Source organism: Polypterus senegalus, chromosome 12, assembly GCF_016835505.1.
Source record: "Polypterus senegalus isolate Bchr_013 chromosome 12, ASM1683550v1, whole genome shotgun sequence".
NCBI classification, from domain to species: Eukaryota; Metazoa; Chordata; class Cladistia; order Polypteriformes; family Polypteridae; genus Polypterus; species Polypterus senegalus.
This window is the reverse complement of record NC_053165.1, coordinates 75,345,145-75,372,822: the sequence shown is the minus strand read 5'-3', so window position 1 is coordinate 75,372,822 and position 27,678 is coordinate 75,345,145. Positions and strand designations below refer to the sequence as shown.

The 27,678-nt window shown below is 44.3% G+C and overlaps 1 protein-coding gene across 4 annotated transcripts in view; it reads right to left on the bottom strand.

Moving 5' to 3' along the window:
* ttc28 (tetratricopeptide repeat domain 28) overlaps positions 1–27,678 on the bottom strand; it is a 473,813-nt gene that overhangs the window by 292,753 nt on the left and 153,382 nt on the right. Inside the window, exon 1 of one of the 4 annotated variants that reach the window (XM_039772328.1) lies at positions 16,514–17,494. The exons of the other annotated variants lie outside the window; for them this stretch is intronic. Within the exon in view, the coding sequence (XP_039628262.1) occupies positions 16,514–16,540 (27 nt within the window). The 5' untranslated portion in view covers positions 16,541–17,494. Of the gene's footprint in view, positions 1–16,513; positions 17,495–27,678 lie in introns of those variants that run through there. 4 annotated transcript variants of the gene reach the window in all.

Here is a 27,678-nt window from a genome sequence, read left to right as displayed (position 1 = left end):
CTGACAAGGTGTTAGGGAAGACCCCTGCACACAGATCAAGAGTACTGCAGACCATCAATCAAATACAGAAGATGGTGAGGCTTGTGGCTTTGTGACCATCGCCAGACACATCGATGCAGCGACCACCAGACCCAACCAACAGCTTGGCTTGAGACTTTGATTAGAGTGTGCCCGATACACAGAGGCCTAAACGGGATTACGAGATTAATCAGTGCGTTTCATTATCACCGCTAATGGCCACTTGCATCATTTGATGAAGGGCTGCATACTGATGCAACTGTTGGTCAATAAGGCGCTTCATTAGTCATGCCTGTGCCCAGTGGCTCTGTAAGCTAAGCCTGCCATAATTTCACAGACAGCTGACAGTGGCAGTGATTGTCGGTAGATGGAGTCACAGTCAGTTCTGGTTCACCAGACACATTCTGCAGTCTTTCACTTCAATACATAACACCTTCAGGATTAGAAATTGCATCAAAAATGAATTTCACAGAGATCGACCAAGGAGCTCTGCTGCCTCACATCTCCAATCTTGACCGGTCACTTACTACATGGAGGTTGCCCTTCTTCCCTGTGCTCCCCTGCTTTTCCTCCCTCATGGTTAAGTCAATTTGTGTAATTCCTTTATATCTCATGTTTCAGGGATAGGCTCCAGCCTCTCACAGTGTCAGACTTACTGGGGACAGATAATTAAATGGAAAATGGTTAGACAGAAAGGAAAATTTGGGTCAGAAGCTGGGGATATCACCATACCTTAGCCATTAGAAAAGCTGAGTTCAAAACCTTAGGAGATCTGGCATAAAGAATGTTCAGGAAAAGCACACTGTCAGCCTGAGCCATCTCTTATTCCACAGAGTGAAACCTTTAGCCCCCTTTAAGTACGAGGGACTGGCCACTATTGGGGTAGGTAATGTTTGCAATTGCGCCCTATCTTGCCTTTGCACCAGCATCATATTGTTTTGAGATTCTGAGTGGCAGTAAGGCCTGTTGGTTGAATTTCATCTCCTTTCTCTCCCCACAGCAACTCTCTGACGTGTTTGACCTGACAGCTGACGAGGGTGCAGTGTGAGGGCATCCCTGCTGTTGTGACTAGCTGCCACTCCATATTTTACATGCTTTATGCCTAATGCCACACTTTAACTGGCATGAAGGGTATAGCTGAACATCAGAGTGTCATCAGCTATACTCCACTGTGTCAGGTTTCAGCAGGACTGGCACATGTGGGAATGTGTGAATCAGTGGTGCCCATCTTTACAGCTTGTAGCACAGCCTCCGTCTTGCTGGTCACTGGCCCTGCCCTCATAGTATGCATTTCTCTCTCTCTCTCTATCTCTCTCTCTCTCTCACTCACTCACAATTTTTTTTTTTCTTTTAGCATGGCGCCAAGTGACCGACCTGAGACGAGGCAGTGCGGAGCAGGAGGCCCGGCTAGGGAGAGGCACTCAAACAGCTGTTTACTATTGCGTTACAGACTCTCATTAAATCCTTGCCGCCTGACCGCTTTGTCAGCCAGTCCTTCCAGCAGCAAGACACGCAAGCCTTTCATTGTATCGCCATCACTGAGTCACTGCTTCAGAGAGCAACCGCACTTGTCATCTCTTGAAGAAACAAACAAAGCAGGAAGTGTTGTGTGTCTTAATGAACCTCCAGTCCTAAAGCCACTTGGAGGTTAGGCTTCAAACTTGACAATAGAACTGAAGCATACCAACCGAGCTCATTAGCTCAGAGAAGACCTGGCCCTCAAAGTCCTGTAGCAGGCTTTGCAGCCTGCATAGACTTGTGGGATTTGGGTTCTGTCTTAGTTTTTTGTTACCTTTTCAGTTGGTGAAGTTTGATTCTGCTGATGGTTTTGAACAATGGAAATATGAAACATAGCAGTTATTTTTATCTGCCAAGGCTTTTTATTTAGGTTAGTTATGTTTCACATCTTTCTACAATATGGTGGTTGTTTTCCTACCTACACTGCCATATTTGTAACTTTGGCATAATTTGTTTCCTATGGCGATCCTAATCAGGAATGCTGGAAGTGTGCAGCGAGTGATGTGATCATTGCGACAGTATAAAGGTCAGTTCTGTCCACTTCTTAATCATCCAAGATTGAGGATTGAACCTTCAACACACTTATTTTGTTCTAGGATGTTCTCACAAATTAACATTTGCTTTGAATTTTCCAACTACAGTAAAACCTTGGATTGTGAGTAACTTGGTCTGCAAGTGTTTTGCAAGACGAGCTAAAATTTTTAATAAATTTTAACTTGATAAACGAGCGAGGTCTTGCAATACGAGTAGTGTGTATACGCTTTGTCTGCCGAGCATCACGTGATCACAACTGAGCTGATGGTGATTCTCTCTCTCTTGCTGTGGGATTGTGGGGAATAGTCTCCCTTACTTGGTGTCAGTCGGCGTGCCTCACTCGTATAGTCAAAATCTGTACGAGCGAATACTGTTTAGCATTGTGATCACGTGTGTGTGTTGTAACATGTGAGTCCCTGTCTTGCACCCTAAAACATGAAACCGAGTCTGAGTACTTTAGCAACACCAGCTTTATTCAGCTTGAAACAGGAACAGCACGGTTATTTATTGTAGCAGGATCTGCCACTCTCTTATACACAGGCACAGCAGTCAGGAAGGGTCATGGCTAGGTTAGTAATGTTCCTTGTATCACCCATGGACGGCAGGTGCTTATAGCATGTCCGCTATCTTTTTGAATTCGCTTTTGCAGCGAACTGCTACAGTGCTGGGAGCCTGCGGTCGCTTCGGGACGCTCTTCCACGTGTCATCCCGTTGGGGGGAATCCCAAAAGAGTTTAGAAACCTTACAGTGCGTAGAGCATTTTTTAAAATTTTGTGTCCAAGTGTAGTGACTCTTCAGGCAAAAGCAACTGTCATTGGATAGGTACCTTGTTAAAGTTGCAAAAAAAAGAAGAAGATTCCAGTGAGCCAACAGATAGCAGTGACTTTGTTAGTTAGAGTGAAAGTCGTCCTACACAATAACCCTCCTCTCTCTCTCGTCTCCCTCACACCAGCTATGATTCTTTTCACAGATAAAGTGCAGGTTAATTTGTTTTATGTATTTTTACTTTATATTTTGTATTAATCATTTTTATATGAATAGTTTTGGGTTGTGGAACGAATCATCTGAGTTTCCATTATTTCTTATGGGGAAATTCGCTTTGACATACAAGTGCTTTGGATTACAAGCATGTTTTCGGAACAAATTACGCTCGCAAACCAAGGCACCACTGTACAAATTTTGGTTTTTGACTTTAAAATAGAACAAAGCTAAGTCTTCAATCCAAATAGCAAAACCTGAAACAAAAACAAGGGTTTAAAGCTGAAGAATCAGGAGATGAGTGTACGGCCAGTGAAACCGAAACAGTGAGAATGAGGAGTTGAAATGTAGTCCAAGAACAGAAACGAGCCAAAAGCAAAAGTTAATCCTACACTGAAATGTCAGAGCCAGAACACAAACTGATAATCATGGTCAAAAGGAGAAACGAGAATTCGAGAGCAGGGATAAATAAGAGAGACACAAACGCAATGAGTTTTTTAGTTTTGTTATCCAAGTTACGGATAGACAGTGATGCATTCAGCTGCTATTTAACCCGTTGCAGAGATGTTGTTCGCAGTTGTGATGATTATAACCACGCCCCCTGTCAACAGCGTCTAGACAACAGGTCCCACAAAATGGCTGCTTTGGTGGAATGTAACAATACATTTAAATAAGAGTACACTAAACCACTAGTGCATTGAAATAACAAGGCTGGAAGCGTTCTATAAACCTTCAAACCAATGTGTCCATACTCAGACCCTGGGTAAGACAATTTAACATTGCACAATAGGTTTATTTCACAGAAAACACATGACACTGAGCACTTATGAAATCCACAGAAACCAATAAGGGTCAATCAACAATAGCAGAGCATCTTGGAATTTCTGAAGAGCTGATGGTTGTCTTTAAATTGCCACATCTGGGGTCCCTGCCCCATTAGGTTCAATATAAAGGAAATAAAGGAATACAAGACAAAGTGTAACCTAAACTGAAATTTATAACAAATATGTGGTCATTCATAAACAAGACAATCTACTAAAGGCAGGGTCACCTCTATGCACTATCTTCCACTCAGGCACTCTACTGAAGTCTCACATGTAGTGTGAGTGAGTGGACAACAGAGACCCAGCCTTCCAGGGAGGGCACTAACTAGCTTCATGGCAGACTAGCTGCCCTTTTTGCATCCTGCACGTACCAAGATGCGTGTGGCCACAGGTACACAGATAGGTGCAACGTGAGTCGTTAATGAAGATGAGCTGATGCACATCGGTTTCTCAACAAGCACGGTCATGGAAGAAGCAGCTGAAGGTCTTTCCAGTGTGAAATGGATAAGGATCAATGGTAGGAGGGGAAGAAATCTTAAGAGGCTCAGCTGTGAGGGATCACCCCATTCCTCTGGTAATGAGGGTCAGTGATGCAGCATGTGCAGTGGGTCCATCAGGGTTTCCCATTAAGTTGACTTGAAAACAGGAGCACCAATGTAGCAAACATATTTCACTGAATCTGGTAAACTTGGTATGCATTCAATGAGCACACTGAGACACAAGATTGCTTTTTTATACTAGAAAAACTTTATGAAGGACAAACAAATATCCGTTTCTTGATGTTCTTTTGGGCTATCTCCTATTTTTCTTTTTTACCAGATGGTCGTAAACACCCTCACTTTCCCCGTTTCATATATCAGGAGTGTAGTGGTATGGTGTGATGTGTTTTGGGAAGCACCCACTTTTGCTGTCAAGTCACTTTGAATTGTGTCTGCTATCTGCCCTGTGATCTCAGCACAGCAGGTACTGTTATCATATGTTGGGCTACTGTCTGTGCCATCCTAACAAAGCGGCGGTCAGAACTCTGTAAATGGGAGCTCTTCAGGCATGATGGAGTATGCAACACTGAACTTTCATTTTCAGACTGCTTGAGCTGTTCTTGGTGTTGTATCTGTCAGTTACTACAGCATGCCTGGGTGGGCTCGGCTGGTTTTAGTCACAAAGAAAGCTCTGCAAGTTGAATGAAGACCAGCAGAGCTGTGCGATCCCATCGTATAGGTAGTGGGTACAGATATTGAACTCCCATATGCAGAAGGTGAGCCTTTTACTTGGGAACAGTGCATTTTCTTACTTCTGGGTAGTTTAGCTGCCTCCTCAACCAAACATTCTGTACCCTTCTCCGCACGTCTAGACATCTGCTACATTCTCTGGCTGAGTTTCTGTTTCACCAGATGAAAGTATCTTCTAAAACTAGCCACTGTTGAACCAGCAAGCTGTCATGCTATGCTAGGCTTCAGCTGATAAATCTACATGTAGGTTAACTTACAGCAGAGCAATTCTCTTCTTGCCTACCAAAATAGTGGTGTTCAATTTTTCCCATGCCACATTTTAATCTTTTTGTTTACACAGCTTTCACATGGGAGCTCCTAAATCCAAATTCTATTTGAATTAAAAGAAAGATCAAATGTGAGCAAAAGGCTTACAATTATTATACATGGGAGAGCCGAAGGGACAACACTCACTGGGGTACACAGACCTGCAGTACGAAAGGCACTAGCAGCTCATTGGCATCATAGTGCCCAGCCATTGATACACATTTTTTAGTCCAAGAAATAGAGTGACACAGAAGAAACAGCTCAGTGGTTCTCCAGTTCAGTCCTGGTGGCCCCCGGTGGCTGCACTTTTTTGTCTCTTAATTGGACTCCTACCTTAATAAGGCAAGCCATTATTCTCCAGTTTCCGCGGTTTTTTTTTTTTTCATCCATCCATAAATTTCAAACCGGTTATGCTATATTTTTACTGAATGAAGCAGGACGTTACATGTGCTGGATGGGTAAGAATTCATTTTTTTCCCTTTTAAATATTTTATGTGTTTTAATGTTTTGGTTATTTAAACAATTTACTAATAAGCACACAAATGGGTAACACTGAAGTAGTTGCTCCTTTCTAGGGATGTATCAGTACTAAAGTTTTGACTTTGGAATCAATACCTGCTTTCAGAGCTCAGTACCAGTACTATAAATGGTTCATAAGCAAATAACGGATAACCCCAAACCCTAGTGGTTTTACTTCAGCCTCCCAGTATGTTACACCATCGTGCTGCACTACACACCGATTCCCTCTTGACAGTCATGAAGTCCCGATTGTGTTGAACTAAGAAGTGGGGGGAATTCATGGGGGATTGAGAAGAATGCTAACATTTACGTCTGGTACCAAACTTTGTTTTTTTGGTACTTCTCAAGTATTGGATAACCGCGCAGTCCTCAGAGTGAGTCATTTGTGCTGGTGTCTGCTCAAATGTCAGTATTCATATACTATTAAGAAAGCAGTCCTCAAAAAAAGTGAATAAAAAAATAAGAAGACAATGTAAGTATTTAAAGAAAAAAAAAATGCAGATAGGTTTTAATGTCCTATATATGTAAACCGGACACTAATGCACTTTTCTAAATGCAAAATAAAGGGAAACAATGGGTCAGCTATGTAATTAAACAGTGAGATCAGTTAAAGTGAACAATGAATAACTGACTGAGAAACTGAATGGAACAAAAACCTACAGCTGCAGAGGCCCCCCAGGACAGACCTTGAGAACCATTGAACGGTGACATGGCGGGCTACAGTATCGAAGGTACTGCTTTTTGCACACACTCCTTTTTTCTGATGGCTCAACTTTTCATACTTTTTTTTGAAGTAGTCCAACTCCCAGGGTTTTAAAACTCCAAATGTGGGTCACATGACCTGGAGGTCTGCAGCCCCTAGTAGTTGTGCACAAGGCCCTCAGTAAGGTACCATGTGAAATTAGGATGAGCAGAACATTGGAAAAATTTTGACAAGGACAGGCCATTCAGCCCAACCAAGCCTGCCAATCCTAACCATCTCACTTCTCCAGATTAACTTGAAATTGAGTTCTGAAAGCCCCTGAAGTCCTACTGTCTATCTCACTACTCAGTCACTTATTCCATGTGCCTGTGATTCTCTCTGTGAAGAAAAACATTCTTTCATTTAAAACGTTTCCATCTGTGTCCCTGTGTTCTGGTTGCAGAATTTACCTTGCAGTAATAGCTGGGATCCACTGTGCTACTTTTCTTTATAACTTTAAACACTTTAGTCATGTCACCTGTTAGTCTCCATCTGGTTAAGCTGTAGAGGTTCAACACGTTAATCCTCGCAGTCCTGAATTGGCCTAGTTGCTGACCTCACTTTCTTCTCTAGAGCTACTTTGTCTTTTTTGTAATATAGAGACTAGAACTGTGTACGGCACTCCGGGTAAAGCCTCACAAGTGCATTATAGAACTTAAGTGTGACCTCCCATGACTTGTATTCCACACATCATGGTGCTCAATAGCCCAGCATCATATTAGCCATCCTGCCGGAATGAGGAGGCCAGCAGCTGCTTGAGTGGTACAAATGCAGACATGCTGGGAAAGGGGCTGACGAAGAGGAGTGCATGTTTAAAACAAGTAAAACAACAAAGGCTGAAGGAAGAAGCAACATGGCAGAGCTGAGCTGCCCCACATGAGCGCCATTTTTTCTTTTTTAACAATGCAATTAACACCAATAAGACAGGCATTTCCTGCAGTGCTTGAATCTCATTAAGTTGCAGCAGGTTGGGCCGTTTAATTGTCACCTCACTCGCCTGTGTTGTAGTATTTCACACCGTCGTGTGCAGGCCATTAAAAGTCGATTTTTCAAGTGCCTTTAGTTCCTAACTTCAGCGTGCTACACGCTTTTGGGGATTATGTGAAGTGTGCCATTTTAACCAGTGAGCTGCTGCAGCTGACTCTCTGTTGCTGATGTGTCTGCCGACGTGGAGTCCCACCGTGCCACCCTCCCTCCTGACAGCCCTGATCACCAGCTATTAATTGCAGCGTGTAATCATGAAGTGGGTTTGCATTTCACAGGGTTGCCTGCATGCTGCCAAGAGTAATTATCCTTACTGGCTTTGCACAACGCTTGATTCGTTTAGGCGACTGACCCGACAACATGAAAGCTTTTCAGGGATGAGTGTGAATTCATTTCCTCTCTCCTTGGCATCACACACACCTTTGTTGGGATTCTGTGGAACTCCTCATGTGCAAGGCTCCACATTCGTCTTGAGGTGGCCTGAAGGAGACACTACCAACAGATGGAAAGCCACCCAGGGGACATGGCTGGGTTGTCTACATGTAAGGTGCCTGCTGGTCAACTTTGATTAATTTTACATTGAAGCAACAATAAGGGTGCCACAGCCCGTTGCCGTCAACAAGTCATATGATGACAGCAGATCACGGATGAGTGATAATCCTTTGTTGCTAAGTATAGTATGGCCATTACTAAACTGTGTGAACAGCTAACTGCAGGGCCACTGCTTGTACAAGTCCCTTTATCATTGTGCCCGCTCTCTCACAATGCAGAAGGATAAACTCACAAAATAAGAACTTTAGACTGGTGTCCTTTAGGAACGGTGCCCTAAAACGTATGTAATGATGCAATGAAACTGTGAAGCCTTTTATGGTGCTGCAGGGCTGTAGTCTAGTTTGACTCTGCCTGCTCAGGTCACAGCAAGATGGGAGAAATGCAATCGCTCAATGGCCACAACTTCCAATACGACCAGCTCCAGGCACAGAGCCCTGCCTCTGACCAGATATCTGCACACCTGGAGCTCCTAGCCACGTGATGCTAGGTCTTCATCATGCTGCATTGTAAATTCTCATTTAAAAAGAGCTGACCAAGCCAAACGAGGTCACTTGATAGTCCCTGTTAGGGCCCAGCAGCACAGGAGTGCTGCCCTGGCAGGAATCACAGAAGAATGACAAGAAAGAAAAGATGCCATATCATACTAGACACAGAGTTTACCTGACCTTTACAGAAGTGCTGTGAATTTGACACGAGGGGCCGAACAATCACAAGGGGAAAATCCAGTCAGACACAAAAGGTCACGCCAACGGCGTGAAAAGAGAGCGCGAGGGGGACCACTGGCATTGAAAGGCAGGGAAGTTATCATGGAAAAGCACACGCTCACGGCATCCAGCTGGCAGTGAGCGAACAGACTGCTGACACAGGGAATGCAGCGCAGAGCAGCTCACATGACGGCCTTCACCAGTCCAGGGCCCGTGTCACGTCATACGCACAACAGAGATGCCTCTACGACTGCAGCCGCCACACTGGAGGAAAAGAGCCTCTGTGAGTCACACCCAAAATATGAAGTATTTAAGTTATTAGCTGAATCAATTATTAAGCACTGGAACAAAGGGGCTGCGGCAAACTCAATAAATGTTAGCTAAAGCTATTTATTGATCTCCTTTCACTTCTCTGAGCATATGGGAGGGCTGTGAAGATAGATAAAAAAAAAAAAAAGAAAAGACCTCATTTACAATTAGAGAGCCCACAGACAAGGGGGTGGCCTAGAAAGCGGTGACAGAGGATCACACAGAGAGCTCTGCTTCACACGTCAAGCGAAAACAGAAATTTTAGTGATTGGCAATAATGAATATAATGAGGTTATTAGAAATAAACTTGATGCATTAGGATTAAAAGTCAAGACGGAGGTAAAGAATTTAGGGGTAATTCTTTTAGGGGTTATTCATGTTCTTTTTCTGGTTTTCTGTGGTGGCGATCTGCACCACCACCACCCAATCAAAGCACTGGGATGTCCTTACATTGATGGATTAAAGGCCAGAAGTCCACATGACCATCATCATCAAATTCTTCCATGAGAACCCTGAATACAATCGGGACTGATTGAGGTCATTGATGTGAGGTAGAATGCCTAGAGGGGGCTGGCTGGGTGGTCTCGTGGCCTGGAACCCCTGCAGATTTTTTTTTTTTTCTCCAGCTGTCTGGTGTTTTTTTTTTCTCTCCTCCCTGGCTATCGGACCTTACTTTTATTCTATGTTAATTAGTGTTCTCTAATTTTAATTATTTATTTTGTCTTCTTTCTCTTTTTTCATCATGTAAAGCACTTTGAGCTACTTTGTTTGTATGAAAATGTGCTATAGAAATAAATGTTGTTGTTGTTGTCATGAACCTCCAGAATGCATATCCATAGACATGAAGTGATGGGCAGTTCAGTGGCACCTAGGTAGGAAGCATATGGCCTAGTGACTATCGGAAAATCTATTTAGCACTTTAAACTTTCTACTAAAAGTACACCTGTGTCACATGCATGCAAGAAAAAATAAAAACAAAACATGTGGAGTGTATGGGCATCTGCACGGGCAGAGGAGCCCCAGTCAGAGATGCAAACAGAGCAGTTGTGGTCTCTGACAAGAAGCGTCATACAGAAAGAAATAGAGAAGGAGAGGATGATGTCTTTACTCATACAATGAGACCGACTGACCAATGGTGTCAATGGCAAAGACATTGTGTGAACCATAGATATATGGAAAGGAGCAAAAAATAGTAAATAAAGAAAAATAAATTTGGAAATGCCCTGTAGATATGAAGAGCAATCGATAAGAAGAGTTGAAACAGAAAAAAAAATAAGCCAAACAAAATCTCTGTAAAAGAGATACAGAAATATATATGTAAGGCACTACGGAAAGGTTCTACATCATAAATATATATGCAATATGCTATATAACAGACTAGACAGATAGTAAATAGAAAAAAGGATACTATATAACAGACAGATGGGAAAGGCAACATGTTAGAGAGGGAGGGATCGATAGGAAAAGCATGTTACAATAGGCCAATATTTAGAGCACTATATCATGGATAGGAAAGGTATTTAACAATATAATAGACAGATATGAAACTTACTTTAGAATTTATATGTTATGCACTAAAGAACAGATAAATAGATAGGAAGAGTACTTTACCCTTGATATTTAAGGTCTTATAGACTAGATAGAAAAGACACTGTATTAGATGGACATCCACCTCCTAGCAGGTGGAACGAGCTGCTACCTCCAGTTTGAAGTCAGACTTCCTCAATGTGTTTAAGAAGTATTTGAAGACTCGTGTTTGCTGGATCTCTTTTTCTTACTGATATTGGCTTTGCTAAGTTTTTATTACCTAAGAATTATAACTCGCTGTCATGAGGTCTTCACTTGTGGTAGTCAATTTTGTCACCTTGTCTTGAAACAGTTGTTTCCAAGCAGTCCCTCAGATTCATGTTTACTCAGTTATGTTTAGCCCTTTTGTAAGTCACTTTGGATAAACATGTTTGCTAAATAAATAAATGTAAATATGCACGCCAGTATATAATAGACAAGTAATGTACTATGTAATACTGTAGATAGATATGAAAGGTGCTATAAAAGCTGTGTATTGTGCTGTGTATGTATGACAGTAAATATGAATGTGACCTTAATGCCCTTTTTGGTCATATACCCTGATAGTTGTTTCTTTATTTTTTGATTCTTTAAGCCATTTCTGTGAAAAGTCAAGTTGTGCGTGACCACCTTGCTCATATGCCCAGTGACTGCATGAGTCCAAGGCCAAGCAGTGAAGTAGGAGATGTTGAGCCCATTGTGAGGGACCTCATAATTGTTGTTAAGTGGAGCCAATGGGCGCACGCGGGCTGCTGCATCTCCCCGCAGAGTCAATGGAGAGTCACATCCTCGACCTGTACGGAGCACGTGCTTCTGCTTGGTGCCCTGCTTTTGCCATTTCTGTTGCTGAGTATTGTGAAGCTGATAATGTTGGATTCAATTTGAGTTACACAAACGAATTCCAGAGGTGGCTTTGTTTTACAAACTATGCCACATGCTCATTCACCTAACAGCAGCAGTAATGGCAGGTGAGTAGCATCATGGTTGAAATGTGCCATCCGGGTGCCCCTTAGCACCTTCCTCCTGAGTGCTGCTAGATACTTTTTTTACAACAAAACTATCACCCTGCACACAGCATTTTCCCATTTTCCTCCTACTGCCCATTGGAGTTCTGGTAGAGCTCATCTCAAGCTTCAGTGGCAAAGTGACGGGCAAGAAATGGAGCCATCATATGTGGCATGCTCCGGGATACTGACTGTCAGAGCTGTGTGTTCCCTGCCTGTCAGCACTGAAAGAAATGCACACTGCACATCAGATACTTCAACAAAGCCAAGTGTGTGACACCCAGGAATGATTGTACAAAATGCAAGACCAACATGAGTAAGTATTGTAAAAAAAAAAAAAAAAAATTGTCTTGTATGTGGACAAGGTGACACAGTGACAGGTCCACCCAGGCACTGCCTCCATTACATGTCTGTCACACTGGCCTGTGCCACCCAGCCAAGCTTCCTGCTCTCAAAGTACATGGCCAGAATCCAACTATCCCATTAAAAATAAATGGGACGAGGTGGTTCTTCAGTTTGATGCCTTTGGAGAACCAGTTTTGGCTTCCAATAGAAAAATCCACAAGCAGGTTCCACAAATACACCTTAATTTATTTTGGTTCAGAACAAACTCTATAAGTAGGCAATAGCAGATAATAATAGATTTGTGAAATAACAATGGCCTCATGATTTTAAAAGCCCCCTTGCTTCATACAATCACAACATGTTAAGCTTTCTTTATCTGTCACTGGCCTGCTAGGCTGCCTATGACACATGAAGGATTTTTTCTTTTTTTCCCCACATATTAAGAACCTTTTGAGAGCCAAAAGATCCAGTTTCACATGCAAAGACCCCTTCCCAGAACAAAGTGCTTCATTGTCCAGCTACAAGGAACCACACAACCTAGTAAAAGTGCCATTGTAGAACTGTTCTATTTAAGAGTGTAGCTGGAGGTGTCACCCTGCATAATGGGCACTTGCACGGAGAGAGGCGGGTAAGAAGCATCCTTACACTGCAGAGGGTACTCTCCATATATACCAGGGCAGCACACAGATGAGACCCCAAAACTGAAAGCCGAAAAGGACTCCGAATTCTAAGTAGGCCCAGAAGATAAAAGCCACACTGGCTGCATCGCCAGTTCTTTTCGTGAAAGCCGCTGACAGATGGGACATTCCTTGCAGTAGGTGGTCTTTCTGTTTCCTTCTAAGAGGCTTGCAGGTTCAGTGAGCCCACCTAGGACTCAAATGTAAGAAATATGAGGCAGTTATACAACAAAACTTTTTCCTTTCCCTTGTGCACCCCAGAAGTGTCCATTTTGGTAGCTGGTGTAGGTGAGGGGTGCCAGTTTAGTCCACCCTGGGTTTGTTTCCTACCCTCAGCTGCATACACTGCACTCAGATACCTGGGTCTCCTTTACAATATCCTGATTAAATGATCTAAGGGTGCAGTTAGCACACCTTCCTGGATATGACACTGAATCCATGCTGGGTGCGTCTCAGAGGAGCAGTGACCTTTAAAAGACGTCTCCTCTGTGGAGTCCTTCTGAGTAAAGTTTGATTTCACAAGAAACAAGGCCATTTCATCAGAAAGTTTCATTAGTGACTCTCTGAAATGGCGAATGTGACACTGGGAGCCAGTCTGGGGTTAAACCAAAGACTAACAAGATTATGGATGTGACATTAATATGGAAATGGCATTGCTTTATTTTTAAGATTCCCCCCATAAAAGTGCTGGAGTGCTTATTCAGAGTGATGGTATAGGGGAATCATTTTAATTTTTCAAAAGGACCACCCAACCTTAGCAGGCTCCATTAATAACTAAGAACAGATGATGACAGGTTTGTAAAACACCATTGGGGTTCCTGATTTAAATAGACTCTCTTGTCATTCTCGTGCAGTTGCACAGGACAACTTCACGTTTTCTTGAGCTGCCAGTATGCTGCTAGGTTTCCATTTTTGTATGCAGATTAGGAACCTTTTCAAAGCCCAAGGAACTAACTTCATATGAAATGAAATGAGTGCCATATGTGCTAACGAGGTCACAGGTCTGCTCCATCATTGTTAATAGCAGAAAGTGTCTTGTATCATTGAAGCGTCATCTTAAGGCACTTACTATACAAGGTGCTGTATGAAATTAAATGTGTGTGTGTGTGCGTGTGTGCGTGTGGTGTTGGAGATGACGCGGCTCCTTACCGTTGCTCCCCAGAGGCAACTTTGCTCAATTGGATTTCTGCTGTTCCCCGCTGACAACCTTTATTCCTTCTAAGCCTGCACTCCACACTAATTTATCAAATTGTTTTATAAAGCACCACAATCGCAGGGTGTACCACACGTGGTGCCCAGTTTACTGAACTACAATACAATAAAAGGGGGCTGTAGGGAAATGGGCTGTGCGCTGGCGCGTGGCCAGCAGTGTTTCCCAACACCATCGGTCACTTGCGGGGCAGCTTGGCGCCTGCTGGAAGGACTGTGGCAGTGAACGGACTCCGTCTCCTCCGTGGCGTCCATTCCCGGCACCATGCCAGCTTCTGTAAAGTGAGATTGCCCTCCCCCCATGCCGTGCCAGCCGGCCGATGCCCGTGACCCTTCTCCCCCGACCACGAGCCGCACACGCGGGAATTGGCGCAGCCGCCGCTCGTCTTGTTTGTTTGCTTTTATGTGGTATCACAGCCATCATTAATAAACCCAGAATTGAATGCTAATTGCGCGCCAGGCTGAGTTGTGATCTATTATTTATTCGACATGAATATTCTTACGAATGATAAAACGGCGAATGAATTGCCGCTAAAATATGTTGGCCCCGCATTAAAGAATGCGGACTCGTGCAGATGGAGCGCACGGCACCCCGGCCACACGCACTTTCTTTTATGATTTGCGTCTTTGGACCTCCTTCAGCCTCGTTTTAAAGATGAAGGCATAGTGTTGCTGGTGCTGTTTGTTTATGAATTTATTTATTATTCTTTAAGCCGAGCAAACGGCGAATTGCTCCAGAAGCCCCGATGGCTGGCGGCCCCTTTCCCGACGTGATGCCTTGTTCACTATACTGTACATTGGACTCTATTGTGAGCTGCTTGCTTTGCTCATTCACTAAAGTTACTTGGAGCAGGTACGTAGGGGATTTATAAAAATATCAAAGCAAATACGGGAAGACACCACATTGTATGCAGTTGTGTCGAATGGTAAGGCCGGTCGGGTCAGATGGCCACTGCCTGGTTTCTTTCTTTATAGTTAAGATTTGCTCATTTTGTGGCCCCACTCTAATGACAGAAACAGGCGGCCGGCAAAACGCACTCCATTACAGCACAAAGATGACAGCAGCAAGCCGAAGAAGAAACGCAAATCACGTACATACGGGCTGACAAAGGCAAACAGTTACAAAAACGCAAAACGACTCCCCTCCGAGACTGCCCCGGGCCATTTCACGCTGTCGTCTTCAGCTGAATAGAATAATAAATGCACGAGTGACCCGAACGTTTGAAGTCCTCCGTTGTCATTCTTTGAAACGATGCATAAACAAAAGCGGTGTAATGGCCAACGCGAGAGAAACAGGAATGGGTAGAACGGCGATCAGACCCCCATGCCCCTTCAAGACCCAGGCGAGCGTGTAGCTGAGCACATCACTGCGAGGAAACAGAGATGGTATCGTTCGTGAAAGGTGCTATATAAAACAAAGCTAGACAGTGCCTTGCGGATAATGCGCACATGGTCATAGCATTGCTATCTTAAAAACCTTCAGGCGGATAGAGTGACTGATCCTTGCACTGAACGTCGTGTAGTTGCTGATCCCACGTGCATTTTAAAACAGAAACCACGAGAAACAGATTTATGTTCTATTTTCGTGTCACACAAAACGCGATACGGAAATGCATGTGTAAGACTGCAAAATCCACAGAAGACTGGCCGACTTTGTGAGGACACCGAAGGTGGCGCTGGAATGAACCCACTTTGTATGAGGGTCTTCTGCTCATCTGGAATGCACCCTCCTCGCCTCTTCGCGTCGCTTAATGATGCTGTTTTCTCGTTAAGGGTGCGCCCCCTAGTGGCACTGACGTAAACTGTGGGCGCTTGAAGCGCAAATTGATCATAAAAGTCTGGAGTGCGCAGAGCCAGAGGTTAGGCTCACTGGAAGACGGCAGGTGGGCACACTGCCAAGCGTTCCACTGACTTTCCTGTCGATGGTGACAGCTTGTTTTACACACACTGCGAGCCCGCTGCGGTCACGTGGCCTGTTACCTGCGCAAGTAGCCAGGTGTGCACTATAGAGGGCTACAGCTCATCTAAACGTTTTACCCCTTGGTGAGTCCCGAGGCTCTCGGCTACTCTGGGAAAACTGGTATGCAAAGACACAAGACATATACCGGCAATCTGTGCACCAGTGGCAACTGTCCGGCCAGACCTGGTGGACCGATGGCGCCTCCGTCCCACAAATCCAAAGCTCCTGCCATCTTAATACAAGTGCTGTTTTCAAATACATTTGAAATAGGGTACACAGCCGCGTTCCGTCCGGGTTAGAGTTGCGGCGCCATGTGCCATATCTCATGGGACACAAACAGACGACGTCAGACCCCATCGCCACCGCCGTTCACTGTATGCCATCCAGGAATAAGAAAATTCATTTGAGCCGGGCAGACGCTGCATCACTTTTCTTTGCAAAGGCAAACTCATGCCATACAGCAGCTTACACATGAAGAGCAAGAGCGAAAGAAACGGCGACAATCGAGTAAGCTGTACACTGAACCGTATCTTACCTTCTTCCGGGGCTGCCATTTCATCATATTTGTAAATCAAAGCTATAGAGCATCAAGATGTTGTAGAGGCGGCGGACTTGAGTTCAAGCAAGCAGCATCTGCCAGTCATACTGCCCGCACCTCTTTCAGCTTCCTCCCAGCATTGTGCTCCTGAGACGCGAAGGCAGCCGCGAGAAGTGACCCTGCAGCTACGAAAAACTCGGCCAACTCTCGGACATGTGTGGACAAGGCGCCCGGAGATTCCAGCGTCTGCGTCTTCATTCGCGTGTAAACTTAGTCATCGCCCTCGAGGTAGTGCCAGTGTCGCCGCTGCTGCTGCTGCAGTGTTGAACCCTTGCTCTGCTATCCCCCCCGGTGCCGTGAAACCAGGAAAATTCCGATGGGGATGCCGCATCCCCTCACCTCAAGACGATACTGGAGTAGACACAAGCACCACAGGAGCGAACCGATCACAACTTGTGCCTTTGTGCGATTACTTCGCTTTGGGAAGATTTTTTTTTTTCAAGTACGATCCCAGCGATCCGCTACATCCATAGAAGAGGACCCGCACCCCTTCCTCGGGCGATCCGCGGCAGTTTCTTCCGATCACTACGGGACCTCCTGAAGGTGGTACTCCTGCAGAACGTAAAGAGAGGTACAATCCCAAGATTTTGCGCAAGGAAAAAGCTCCAAGGATATCCTGCAAGAGCAACAAACTGGACTCGTCTGCGCTAATGACTTCCTTCCCTTCAGAGCACAGCGCCTAGCAGCCCGCGCCGCGCCGCTCAGCTCTTCTCTCCTCTCCGCTCTGCTCCGCTCCGCACAACCAACCGCGATTGAGCGGCCGCCGGGTCCTAGCGCCGTCCTCGGCAGTTTGTGGAACTGCGCACAGGGAGCTGCCAGGTAAGCACGCGTCGTCCCGAAAAGTGAAACGCGTCAAACCCCAATAAGCCCAGGGGACAAAATGTCAGGTAGCTGTCAGGGTCCAACTCCACTTCCTTTAAACTGGATACCCCTTAAGAAGCGATTCTACAATACTGCAGCTGTCTCATTGGCTGAACTGAGGCCAGCAATTTCACAGACCTCCAAATCTACACAGAGTTTCCTTTTTCTCCTCAGCTCTCTCCAACCCGTTTTCAAGTCCAGGATGATCACCTGCTAGCTAAAAAGCTTGAAATGCCCCGGACTAAATCAGTAAGCTCCCGCAGCGTGCCAGTCTGGTCAACTGATGCTGGTGACCTTGTCATACCCCAAACTGACTAACAGCCTGCGTGGTGTTGGTGATGGAGCTTTTAGAGTGGCCTCCCTAAAGTCATGACATCTGCTGACTCCTCAGAAAACGCATCTGTTCAGCAAGGCATTCTGGTCCTTCTTACCATTCACTGTATGCAGTATGTCCAGATGTGAGGCACCACACATAGGGTACCTGTTTATGGCATTTTATATAATACTCCAGCTGGAGTTTTTTTTTGTTCTAACCCATAATGTTGTCTTTCGTCTATTTATCTTGTATTTGATGTTTAATCTTTCACACTAATGTCTATTCATTGTTATTTATACAGCTTTTGCTGTAATTCTGTTCCTTTTTTCTCCTTTTGAATAATTATGAAGCACTTTCAGCTCTGAGAATGTGCTATATACAGCGTCTTAAAGTCCTCACACCCCTTCATTGTTCTCACACTACATCCTTCGATCCCTACAGTTAATTTTTTTTAATTAGTCAAGCAACACTCAACACTCCAGAATGATAAAGTGAAAATAGGATTTTTGAAACTGTTTCAAATGTATTAAAAATAAAGTAAAAAAACGAGAATAAAAATTGGAATATCATGTTGTCACAGGTGTTTGGACCCTTTGCTTTGAGATGTTTCTATACCTTGTTTGGAGTCCACTGGACATGATATGGTTAGGAAAGGCACACACCCATCTACAGTATGACTCTTCCTAGAGCTGGTTACCTGGCCAAAGTGAGCAATTGGGGGATAAGGGTCTTTGTAAGAGAGGTGACCAAGAACCCAATGGTTGACTCTTTGGAAACGGGAGAAACTTCCAGAAGGACAACCACCACTGCAACATGATCCGGGCTTTATGGTGTTATGAACTAGGAGTCCTGTAACACATAATCCCAAAAACACTTCCAAAAATGCTCTTTAGATGGGAATATTACAGTCAAACCCCGGCTAGTAATAAGAGCAAACACAGAGTCTTTATAAATGAAAGATTTTGTTATTGTTACTATTATTATTATTATTATTATTATTATCATCATCAGTACAACTTTTGTTTTCCCTACAGTTTGTTTCCAGGACTCCACCAGAGTTTGGAGCGCTTTTCGCAGGATATGTGCAAATCCCAGTAGCCCAGTCTTTGAGCTTTCAGTGCTCTTGGTTTAACAGCTCTAAGCACTGGCCACATCCGTTCTTGATGAATACCAGTGAACCAGTTAGTGCGGGCACAGTGTTAGCTTTAGTGTTTTAATGTGTGTTGGATTTCTGTTTAAAGTTCTTTATATTCAGATGTCTTTTTGGCATCTTTGACAGTGACATTGTGGTCATCAGGTATGGTGTCATCAGTACATAAAGTGCCATTCTTCTTGTTATGGAACACAATGCCTGGACGATTGGCTCGCATGATGCAATCAGTGTAGAAGATAAAGTCCTACATGATAGTAAGTCCTGAGTGTTGATAGCTGGTTGTAGGACGAGCTGATACCAACAGACAGACCACCAAGTTCCCTTGCACATTGACCACTGTGTCCAGCTGGCCATTTGGCTGCATCTGTGCATCTATACTATAGCTGCCAGTGTAGTGCAGCCCGTTGAAATGTGGCTAATGGTGTCTTCAGCCATATTGCATATTCTACACTTGCAGCTGACTTGGCTCTTGAGGGTCTTGTGCTGGTGGTACTCCATATGGAATGCTTGGTCTTATGTGACAGTGGTTAGGATGTCTGTCTCTACCTTAAGGTTTGAGGTTTGTGTTCAAGCTAAACTAGCTTTGTTGTGTACAAATAGCCCATCGAGGTCATTTCAAACTACTAAAATGGACGTTTTATTAAAGTTCTGCTGTTTCATATCTGAACCCCTCTTTGATCTTGATGTGGAGTAGACGTTTATTATTATTATTGTTAGTCCTGTACTCACGATATAAACTACCACTCCCCCAAGGTTTAAATATGGTAGCCCACCTAACCATCTGGAAATCTAAATGTACCTGAGGAGAGCCTACATGCTGGGGTCTAGGTAGTCTGGGGTAGCAGCACTAACTGCCAGGTCATCCTCATCAAACATCATTCTTAATTTAACTAAACACACACTAGTAAAATGGCAGCCATGTGTGGCAGTGATGAGGGTAACTGAGCACAGGGGGTATCCACTGGAGAGTCTGGATACTTTGCAAAGACAAGCACGTATGAAATCCCAATGTGAACGTCAGGACTAACATTCCAGACTGGGATGAGTGAATGCAAAGCACTGTGAGGGAGGACAGATAAGAGAGAATCAGGGATCCTGTCGGCGTACTTGTTTCAGCCCCATTTAATATTCCCACTCCTCATCTAAGAGAGCCCATGTTCTAACAAAACACCTAATTTTGCAGGTATTAGTGGGGACATCTTAAATAAAACAAGCTGTCGGCACCTCTTTGTAGCACCAGAATGGCAGCATTAAAAAGTGAAGTGTAAGATATTACATGGGTTGATGAACAGATAAGAAAGGCGCTATACAATAGATAAATACATATGTACAAACACATGCTGTCATGGAAATGTGAGCATAGAAGTACAGTATAGTACATTTATTTAATGTGGCGTCTTCAGTGGCACGCATCATCACAATAATGTGTATGGATGTGTGCCCCCGTGACTTCACATCCTCATCCCGTTTGCTCTGCTCCCTGAATAGGCCCGCTTGTTACACCCTCATTTTCAATTCTGGGATTTTAAAGCTTCGACTTGTGCCATTCTGTATGCAGCCCCACCACTCATTCATAAATAAGGAAGGGGGGTTGCTGAATGACAGGACACGCAGAGGCAGTGGCAGACTGAAGAGCGATAAGCAGGCAGTAAATAATTATTGATGTCTTCTTCTTTAGACCAAGCCTGCTCTTATACTGAGACTAACGCCAAGCAGGTGGGCACACGTGCCTTTTTGCAGTCCTCCCAGCCTGGCTTATCTTGTGGTTATTTCTTTATCCCTGCAGTTGTTGCTTTTTCATTTCTTTATGCTTCTTTCCCATTTTGTCGTGTTTTTGTTACCCTCATCCTCGTTCAGAGTGGTGTGCTTGACAGATGGGCAAGCTTTTAGCGACTGCTGCCCATTTTTTAAAGTGTCCACCAGGAGGTTTCTGAAGCTGGGAGCCTGGGGGAGGTGTGTGCAAAGCAGAGACACCGGCATGACGATGTCCAGCTGAGCAGAGCGTCCCTGTGATGCCCCCCACAGAGCTGTCTATAGTGCCATTCGGTAGAGGGCAGCTGGTGGGGCCAGAGATGCTCATGAATGATGGATGACCAGCAGTCTTAAGCACAGCGCCACGCCTGTCTGCTTGCAAGCACTAAACACCAATCTGAAATGCTGCCAAGCGCACAGGTTTAGAGTGGGGTATGGCACGACAGGGGGCACAAGAGGGTTCCTAGAGATTTGACTGTAAGTTTTATAATAATTACCAAGTCTTCTTGAGGCGTACCTTCTAGAAAAGCGGTAAAGTGGCCCGCAAAAAGGCGGCAGAGTTTGTGCTGACTGAAGGTTGGTGTTATGCTGCACAGCATTCATTCATTCATTCATTCTGATATTCTGACAAACGCATGTCCGACAAGTGACACAAGTGCAGTATTGTTACCATCTGAAGGGTACAGCAGAGAAAAAAGACGCGTGGGGATCCCCGGATGTCAGCCTGTAAGTGCTTGTTGAAGCAGCCGAGCACATTGACTGAGCCCCCCGTCTAATCAGAAGCAGGGCAGAGTGCTCATGGCAGGGAGAACACTGGAAACTTCAACACTCAGGCACGTTTGAAATCTCTAATTGGCCTGTAAATCAGATTTCTATATGTTGAATCTAGAAGCGAGCACATCAATCTTGATGCAGAACAGGGTTTTGGTGGGCGTTCAGAAGTCAGGAGCGGGAAACCAAGAGAAGAAGCATAAAGTTTGTAGAGAAGCCTTCAATTACTTTTCTGATCTGCTCATGACATGTGGAAGGGCTTGCCTGAAACAAATCGCCTGCTCCACTTCAAAGCCGTTTTGACCATACCAGCCTCAAAGACAAAGAGAACTGAAAGGCGGACTGTCTGAGGGCTTCCGAGAGTGCCGCTCCCGGCCCAGTGACTCATGTGGTAAGTGGTTTCCATACGCATGCCGTCCTTACAGGCCTCACCAGATGAGGTGAGATAGGGCAGCTGGGAATGATTTGGGCTGCACAGTTGGGATAAAGTGGGTGAGGAGGCTGGAATGACCAACACCTGAGAGTCACGGTGGGACTGTGGAGCAGAAGGCAACAGGGCACGCTGACCCAGATATGGAGCGGAGGCCCTTAACATAAGCCCCTTGGCTAAACAGCAGCTGGGATGAAGTGGACTATGTGGCTCTGAAAAGAGCGGGCACACCACAGATATTTCAGGGCACCTTGCCAGCAGCAAACTGTGAGCTTTAACTTATTTAGTGAACGTGCCACTTTACTCCATTACAACATTTGACGTCACTTTGGAGTGCTATTTTATTATTGTGACATGATTCAAAAGCGATTGAGTGAATGGTTCTGCAGATCAGTATGTTTATGGTTGGATGGTATTGTGATTTTGTGGTTGTAGATATTTTGTTGTAGTTATTTTGTGCCAATTGCAGGTCTGGGTACACACAGATATGGACATGATGAGCCCAATATCTTTTAATTCACAGAAATGGATCCAGCATGAGTTCATGTGGCACACGGCTCCACAGACAGAACATTAATAGGCTTTGGAGAAGGAGATCAGCTTCTGATGCAGCAAATGTGGACAGCAAGATTTAAAAATGGTAAAATTGTAATGAGGGGCTTGGCCCACAACTCACCTGCCTCATAAATATCGTGATTGTTGGGCTCACGTGAAACTCCAAAAGGGGCTTCAAACTGAAAATCAGAGTAAATTGAAGAACCAGGCTTTGTGGCCTACACACCCAAAATGGAGCCAAAGATTATAAATCTCAAAAAAGGGGAATGGGAATTGGCCCAAGTGAGAAAAGAGGTGCCTCTTAATGATGAAAGGAGTTTATTAGATTAAAAGGAAGCAAGAGCAATAAAATCAAAATGATCACATAATTAACAGCAAGAGCCAAACGAAAAGAGAACACCAAGTCCAAAATCCTAATACCAAAATCAAAGATGTGCAAAATTCCAAAAACTAAAGGACCAAAATAAAGAGAAAAAAAAGCCAGGAAAAGAATGCTTGGCCAAACCAGGAAAAAAAAGAAAAAAACGACAAGGAAAAAGCGACACAAACGTCAGGAAGTGATAACAAAATGGTAGAGCGGCGATGTTACCAAAATAACAATGACGATAAATCACACATGGAAAAAAAGAACATATTTATACAAAATGGTAACATTGCAGCCTGATTAGCGGTTTGAAATAGTAGGATTCATGACACTTGGCAGGACATCAGGGAGAGGAAATGCTCTTAAGCCAACACCAAAGTACAGTGCAGCTGTCCAGCTGCTGTCCGTGTCCATGCTACTTACACATGTGATAAAAAATAAGTTGTGTTTGTACATGTTGTGTCCTTGTCACCTAAAGTTACGTAGTGTGCTACCTGGCAGAACCCGACTCATACAGAATTCAGGTGAGTCATTTGCTTCTGGACTGCAGAGAGCCTGGAGCTGGGAAGTGAGGATTTAAGGACTGGGCTGGTATGATGCTGTGGTAATCACTGAAATACCCATTAACAGAATTCAAGTCGGATGAAAAAGAACAAAAGTGCAGGAAAGTGAAAGCTGAGATTTTTTTGTAACCTTTTGTGGTAAGTTGTTTTTCTCTCAGCCAGAGGTTTGATCTTTAAGGTGTGCAGCACCAATTGTCCTGTTTAGGAATGATGGCGGACCTGAGCCGCCTATGCATACTCATATTGCAGACTTGTAACCGCCTTTTGTTTTCATTTTGTGTCGTTCTTTCTGGTAGGGATTCCATTGTTTATTCCTTATTCACCTCTGATCTTTATTGCAGGATTCAACGAGCAGCTCATATACATGGGCTTGTAGTTGAATGGCAGACTCGAGCGACAATCAGGAGTGCGAGTTTAATTTGTACAGTCTGTGCAATTGGCCAGGTTTAAACCTCAAAGCGCAAGCTGACATTGTTGAGTCCCCACTATGGACCCGCAGTGTGACACGCTCCACCTGCTTGGGCTCACATTGTAAAAAACAGATAAAGAACAAGGGCTCTGTACATGAACTATGAGGCTTCTAAGGCACTCTAGATAAAATATTATGTTGTGGCTGTACAAAGATCAGAGCGAGCACTAGTTCAGATTTTCTGAATCACAGTTTTGTGGAGAGCTGGAGACTCTCTCACCAGCAACCAGTGTAAGGCAGGAACTAACCATGGATGGGAACGAGTCCTTCACAGAGCACCCTCTGGAATTTCGTGTTAGAAGGTTGACATGAAATTTCTGTGTGGGCACAATGCAGACATTCCAAGGTCAAGTTAATCAGCAAAATGTTATCTGGATACAGTCGAGATGCAAAATGGATGTTACTGTCACACGAAAGGGGGGCATTCCGTTCATCCATCCATCCATCCAGCTGCACATTTTCCAAAAGCTGCTGTTTTCTAATGTAGCATTGTGGTAAGCAGCAGCCTGTTCTAACAACATGTAGGCTGGACCCAGCTGTGGGTGGGAAGTCATTTGGTCAGTTTGCCGTCTTATGCAGTCATCCAGTTAATAATGCTGCTTACAAACAAACATGCCTGTGATTAAAAAAAATAAAGCACCATTTGTATATGTACATCGATATTGACATGGGGGCCGCGCGGCAGCCCACTGCAGCTGGAGTAAGTCCAAAGATTAGTGCAACACAGTGGAGCAAAGAACATTGGGAGAGCGCAAAGTAATGTACCAGACTGAATGCAAACTAAACCTTGTTGCCCCTCTGGGCCTGACATTCCTGCCTGTCTTAGTTGCCCACCACTATGGTACTGTCAGACGCAGTCCCCTCCACACCTCTGTTTCTTTTGTCTCTGCTCAGCCCTCTTGAGGCTTTGGTGCAAGTGTTGGAGTCAAGAGTATAACTTCAAGAGTTGCCTTGGCTGAAAACTAGATGGCTGCTGATGGCTGATCCCACAGTCTAAACCCACTCGGCCCACCTTGCTGCTTACAGTGTTTTTGTTGTACATTTAATTACTAAAAAAACATGGGCACCCTGACAGTGTTCTTTAGGTCCCTTTAGTTCTCCACTGTTTGTGGGACATCAGATCTTTTATGCTTTATGCAGCGCTCGCTAAACACAAAGCATTGCCTCTGAAGCTTTCAGTACACAAAGAAAGCCAACATATCAGAAAAGAGCAGAAGGCCACCACTAAACCCAGGTCTTGAACTTTTATGGCATCCTGAGGGAGTATGTTTAGTGTGGAGAATCCAAAGCAGAGCAGCTATAAGCCATCTTTTTTTTTGTGGCCCATCTTGGGAATGTGAAACTGAGCCTACCAGCCTGTCAACAGGGAGCCCACAGCATGTTGGCGGGAGAAGTGCCAGAGTTGTCTTGAATATCTGATAAAATCTGGGATTCCATCTTCCTGGGCATTTTCTTTCTTGACATGTCTTTCTCAGGCCAAAAGAAATTTCTCCAACAGAAACTGCACATGTGTGAACACCCAGAGGGTCTTAAAGCAAAGTGCTTTACACAAAAGGTTGTTTGCCTAAATTTGAAGAGGCTGATCTGCGTCTACTTCCTCCCCGGCAGCCCCAGAACTGCAGGATTTTGCAGCAAGCTGCCGTGTATTGCTGCTGATTTGTGCTTGTGGTCAGTGCGTCACTGGCGTCGGCCAAGGAGGAGAAGACATTTCATTGGTGGCACACCGAGAAGAGCAGCTGGACTACCACCTACTGGACAGACCCAGTACTACACCTGTATAGAACTAACACAAAGCAAGGCACAATTGGGGGTGCTGAAGTGAAATCAGCGGCTCTGAAACAAACTCATCATCTAATTAAGGAGCGATAAAAGCTTTGAAGTGAAAAGAGGAGAAGAATGAGGGAAGCGTGCTGCAGAGGAGTGCTCTTGGGTTCTCCAGTGGCCTCGTGGCATTCAGCTGAACGCCCTTGAGTACTTTCCTATTAATTCCTGTCTAAAGACAATTAACAGCTGTGATCTCAGCCAGACCAGGAAGGGTGAAGTAAAGCAGACAGATCATTTTTAGAGGTGGCTTGCCGTGGGGTAAGGTAAAGTAGGATGGGGTGCATTACTCAATAAAGCTTTGAAAACTGCAAAAAGAAGACAGAGGCACTGCAGGTCATGTGATAACCGAGACCGAGGTGAGATTCTCTGGTCATGCCATCTGTCTCCAGCCCTATTAGATGGGATAGGATCTGTCAGCCAAAGCCAACGTGAGTTCAGACTGAATCTGAGTGCACGTCTCAGGCCAGAATGCTCTTCCTTGACACTCACTACTTCCTGCGTTCTGTAAAGGGAGACCTTTGAGCGGATATTGGAGAGTCGCCTTAGGTGGTTGTTTGAGACTAAGTGGATCAAGAGGATTAGCAGCCGCACATGCACACAGGCACCCATGGAGAACTTGCCTGCTGTATATTAATTGTCTTCTATCTAAAGCTGGCAGGCCAAGAACACCAACGTGGAGAAATCCACATAAAGTGAATTTGTAAAATGAAGTGGCGAGCTGGCCTTATGGAACAAAGTGAATTGTTTGATTTGAGGATCTCGGCATGCAAACCAGAGCCCTGGAGCAGTGTGGCCCAAGCAGTATGCTGAGTACGATTAGTCTAGTGCCATGGATTCATTTGTTTTTTATTTCCATATTGTTTCCATTTGTCAATTGTTTTTCAGTTTACTTTGATAAACATTTGGCCATTTTTATTGTTTGCAACTTTGTTTTCACCTGAGAGAATCAATTCAGTGGGGGGTTAGATTGAGAATTGCATGCTGTGCATCTGCAGGACAAGGACTGTGAAGAGGAGACACGTGGATGCGGCCATAAAACACACGACGAGTTAGTGCGTCTTCCATACATCTTATAAAATGCATGTTGTGTTACTGGTGTTGGGGCCGTCTGTTCAGTGAGCAGGCCATTTTAAACTCTGGATCAGGTCCTCCACAAGGCAGGTCATCTACACAGGCTGCTGGCCATTTCAGTGCTATGTCTCACCCTGGGCTCATGTTGGCGTTCTCTGGATTAAAAATATTATTTTCTAAATTTACTGTATGTGTCAATTCTGCTTTCAGTTGTATTTTTTCTATTTTGTGCATGTAGTATGTAACATTGGGATGTTGGTACACGACTGTACTTACAAAAAAATGTTCACATTTTTCTTAACAAGGTATCGTATGCTGTTGTCCGACTATATCTGGACAGCGTGTCGCATTTAACAACCACAGTCGCTGAATCTCAGTGCCTCTGAAGGTGTCCGTCCAATTATATCACTTTTGACCTTTGATCACACTTTCACCTGAGACTTTGAGCAGACATCTTTGTAGAGTCAATAAGAGTCTCTTCCATTTACGTAGTCAGTAACATGCCAGGTCAAAACCCTCAATGAAGCCCACCCTTCTAAAAAGCCAGAGCGTGGACCAGTCAGTAATGCCGTCACTCATTAGTTTGCCAGAAATCCTACACGAGACTGTCAGAGACCCCAAGTCACTTACAAGCAATGGCAGTGACAGCTTATATAAATATGGTTGTGCTGATGATGTCACACGACCTGGCTCCTGGGACATTGATAACAGTTCACCAGTTTGATGATTAGTATTCAAAGACCAATTAGAGTTGTGTTCAAAATTAAAGTATAAATTAAGAAGGCTAAAACAAAATTTCAAATGTAATGGAAGATGCATATTGATGCTCTGTAATTCAGAATTGCAGAAAAAATATATGTGAACCAAGAGAAAGGTAAAAAAAGTGTGTAGCACCCAGAAGCCTTCACGCTCGTCCTTTGAGGACGCCATTGTTCCTCACTTTGTGTTTGCTGTTGTTGATGGTTCACTGGCA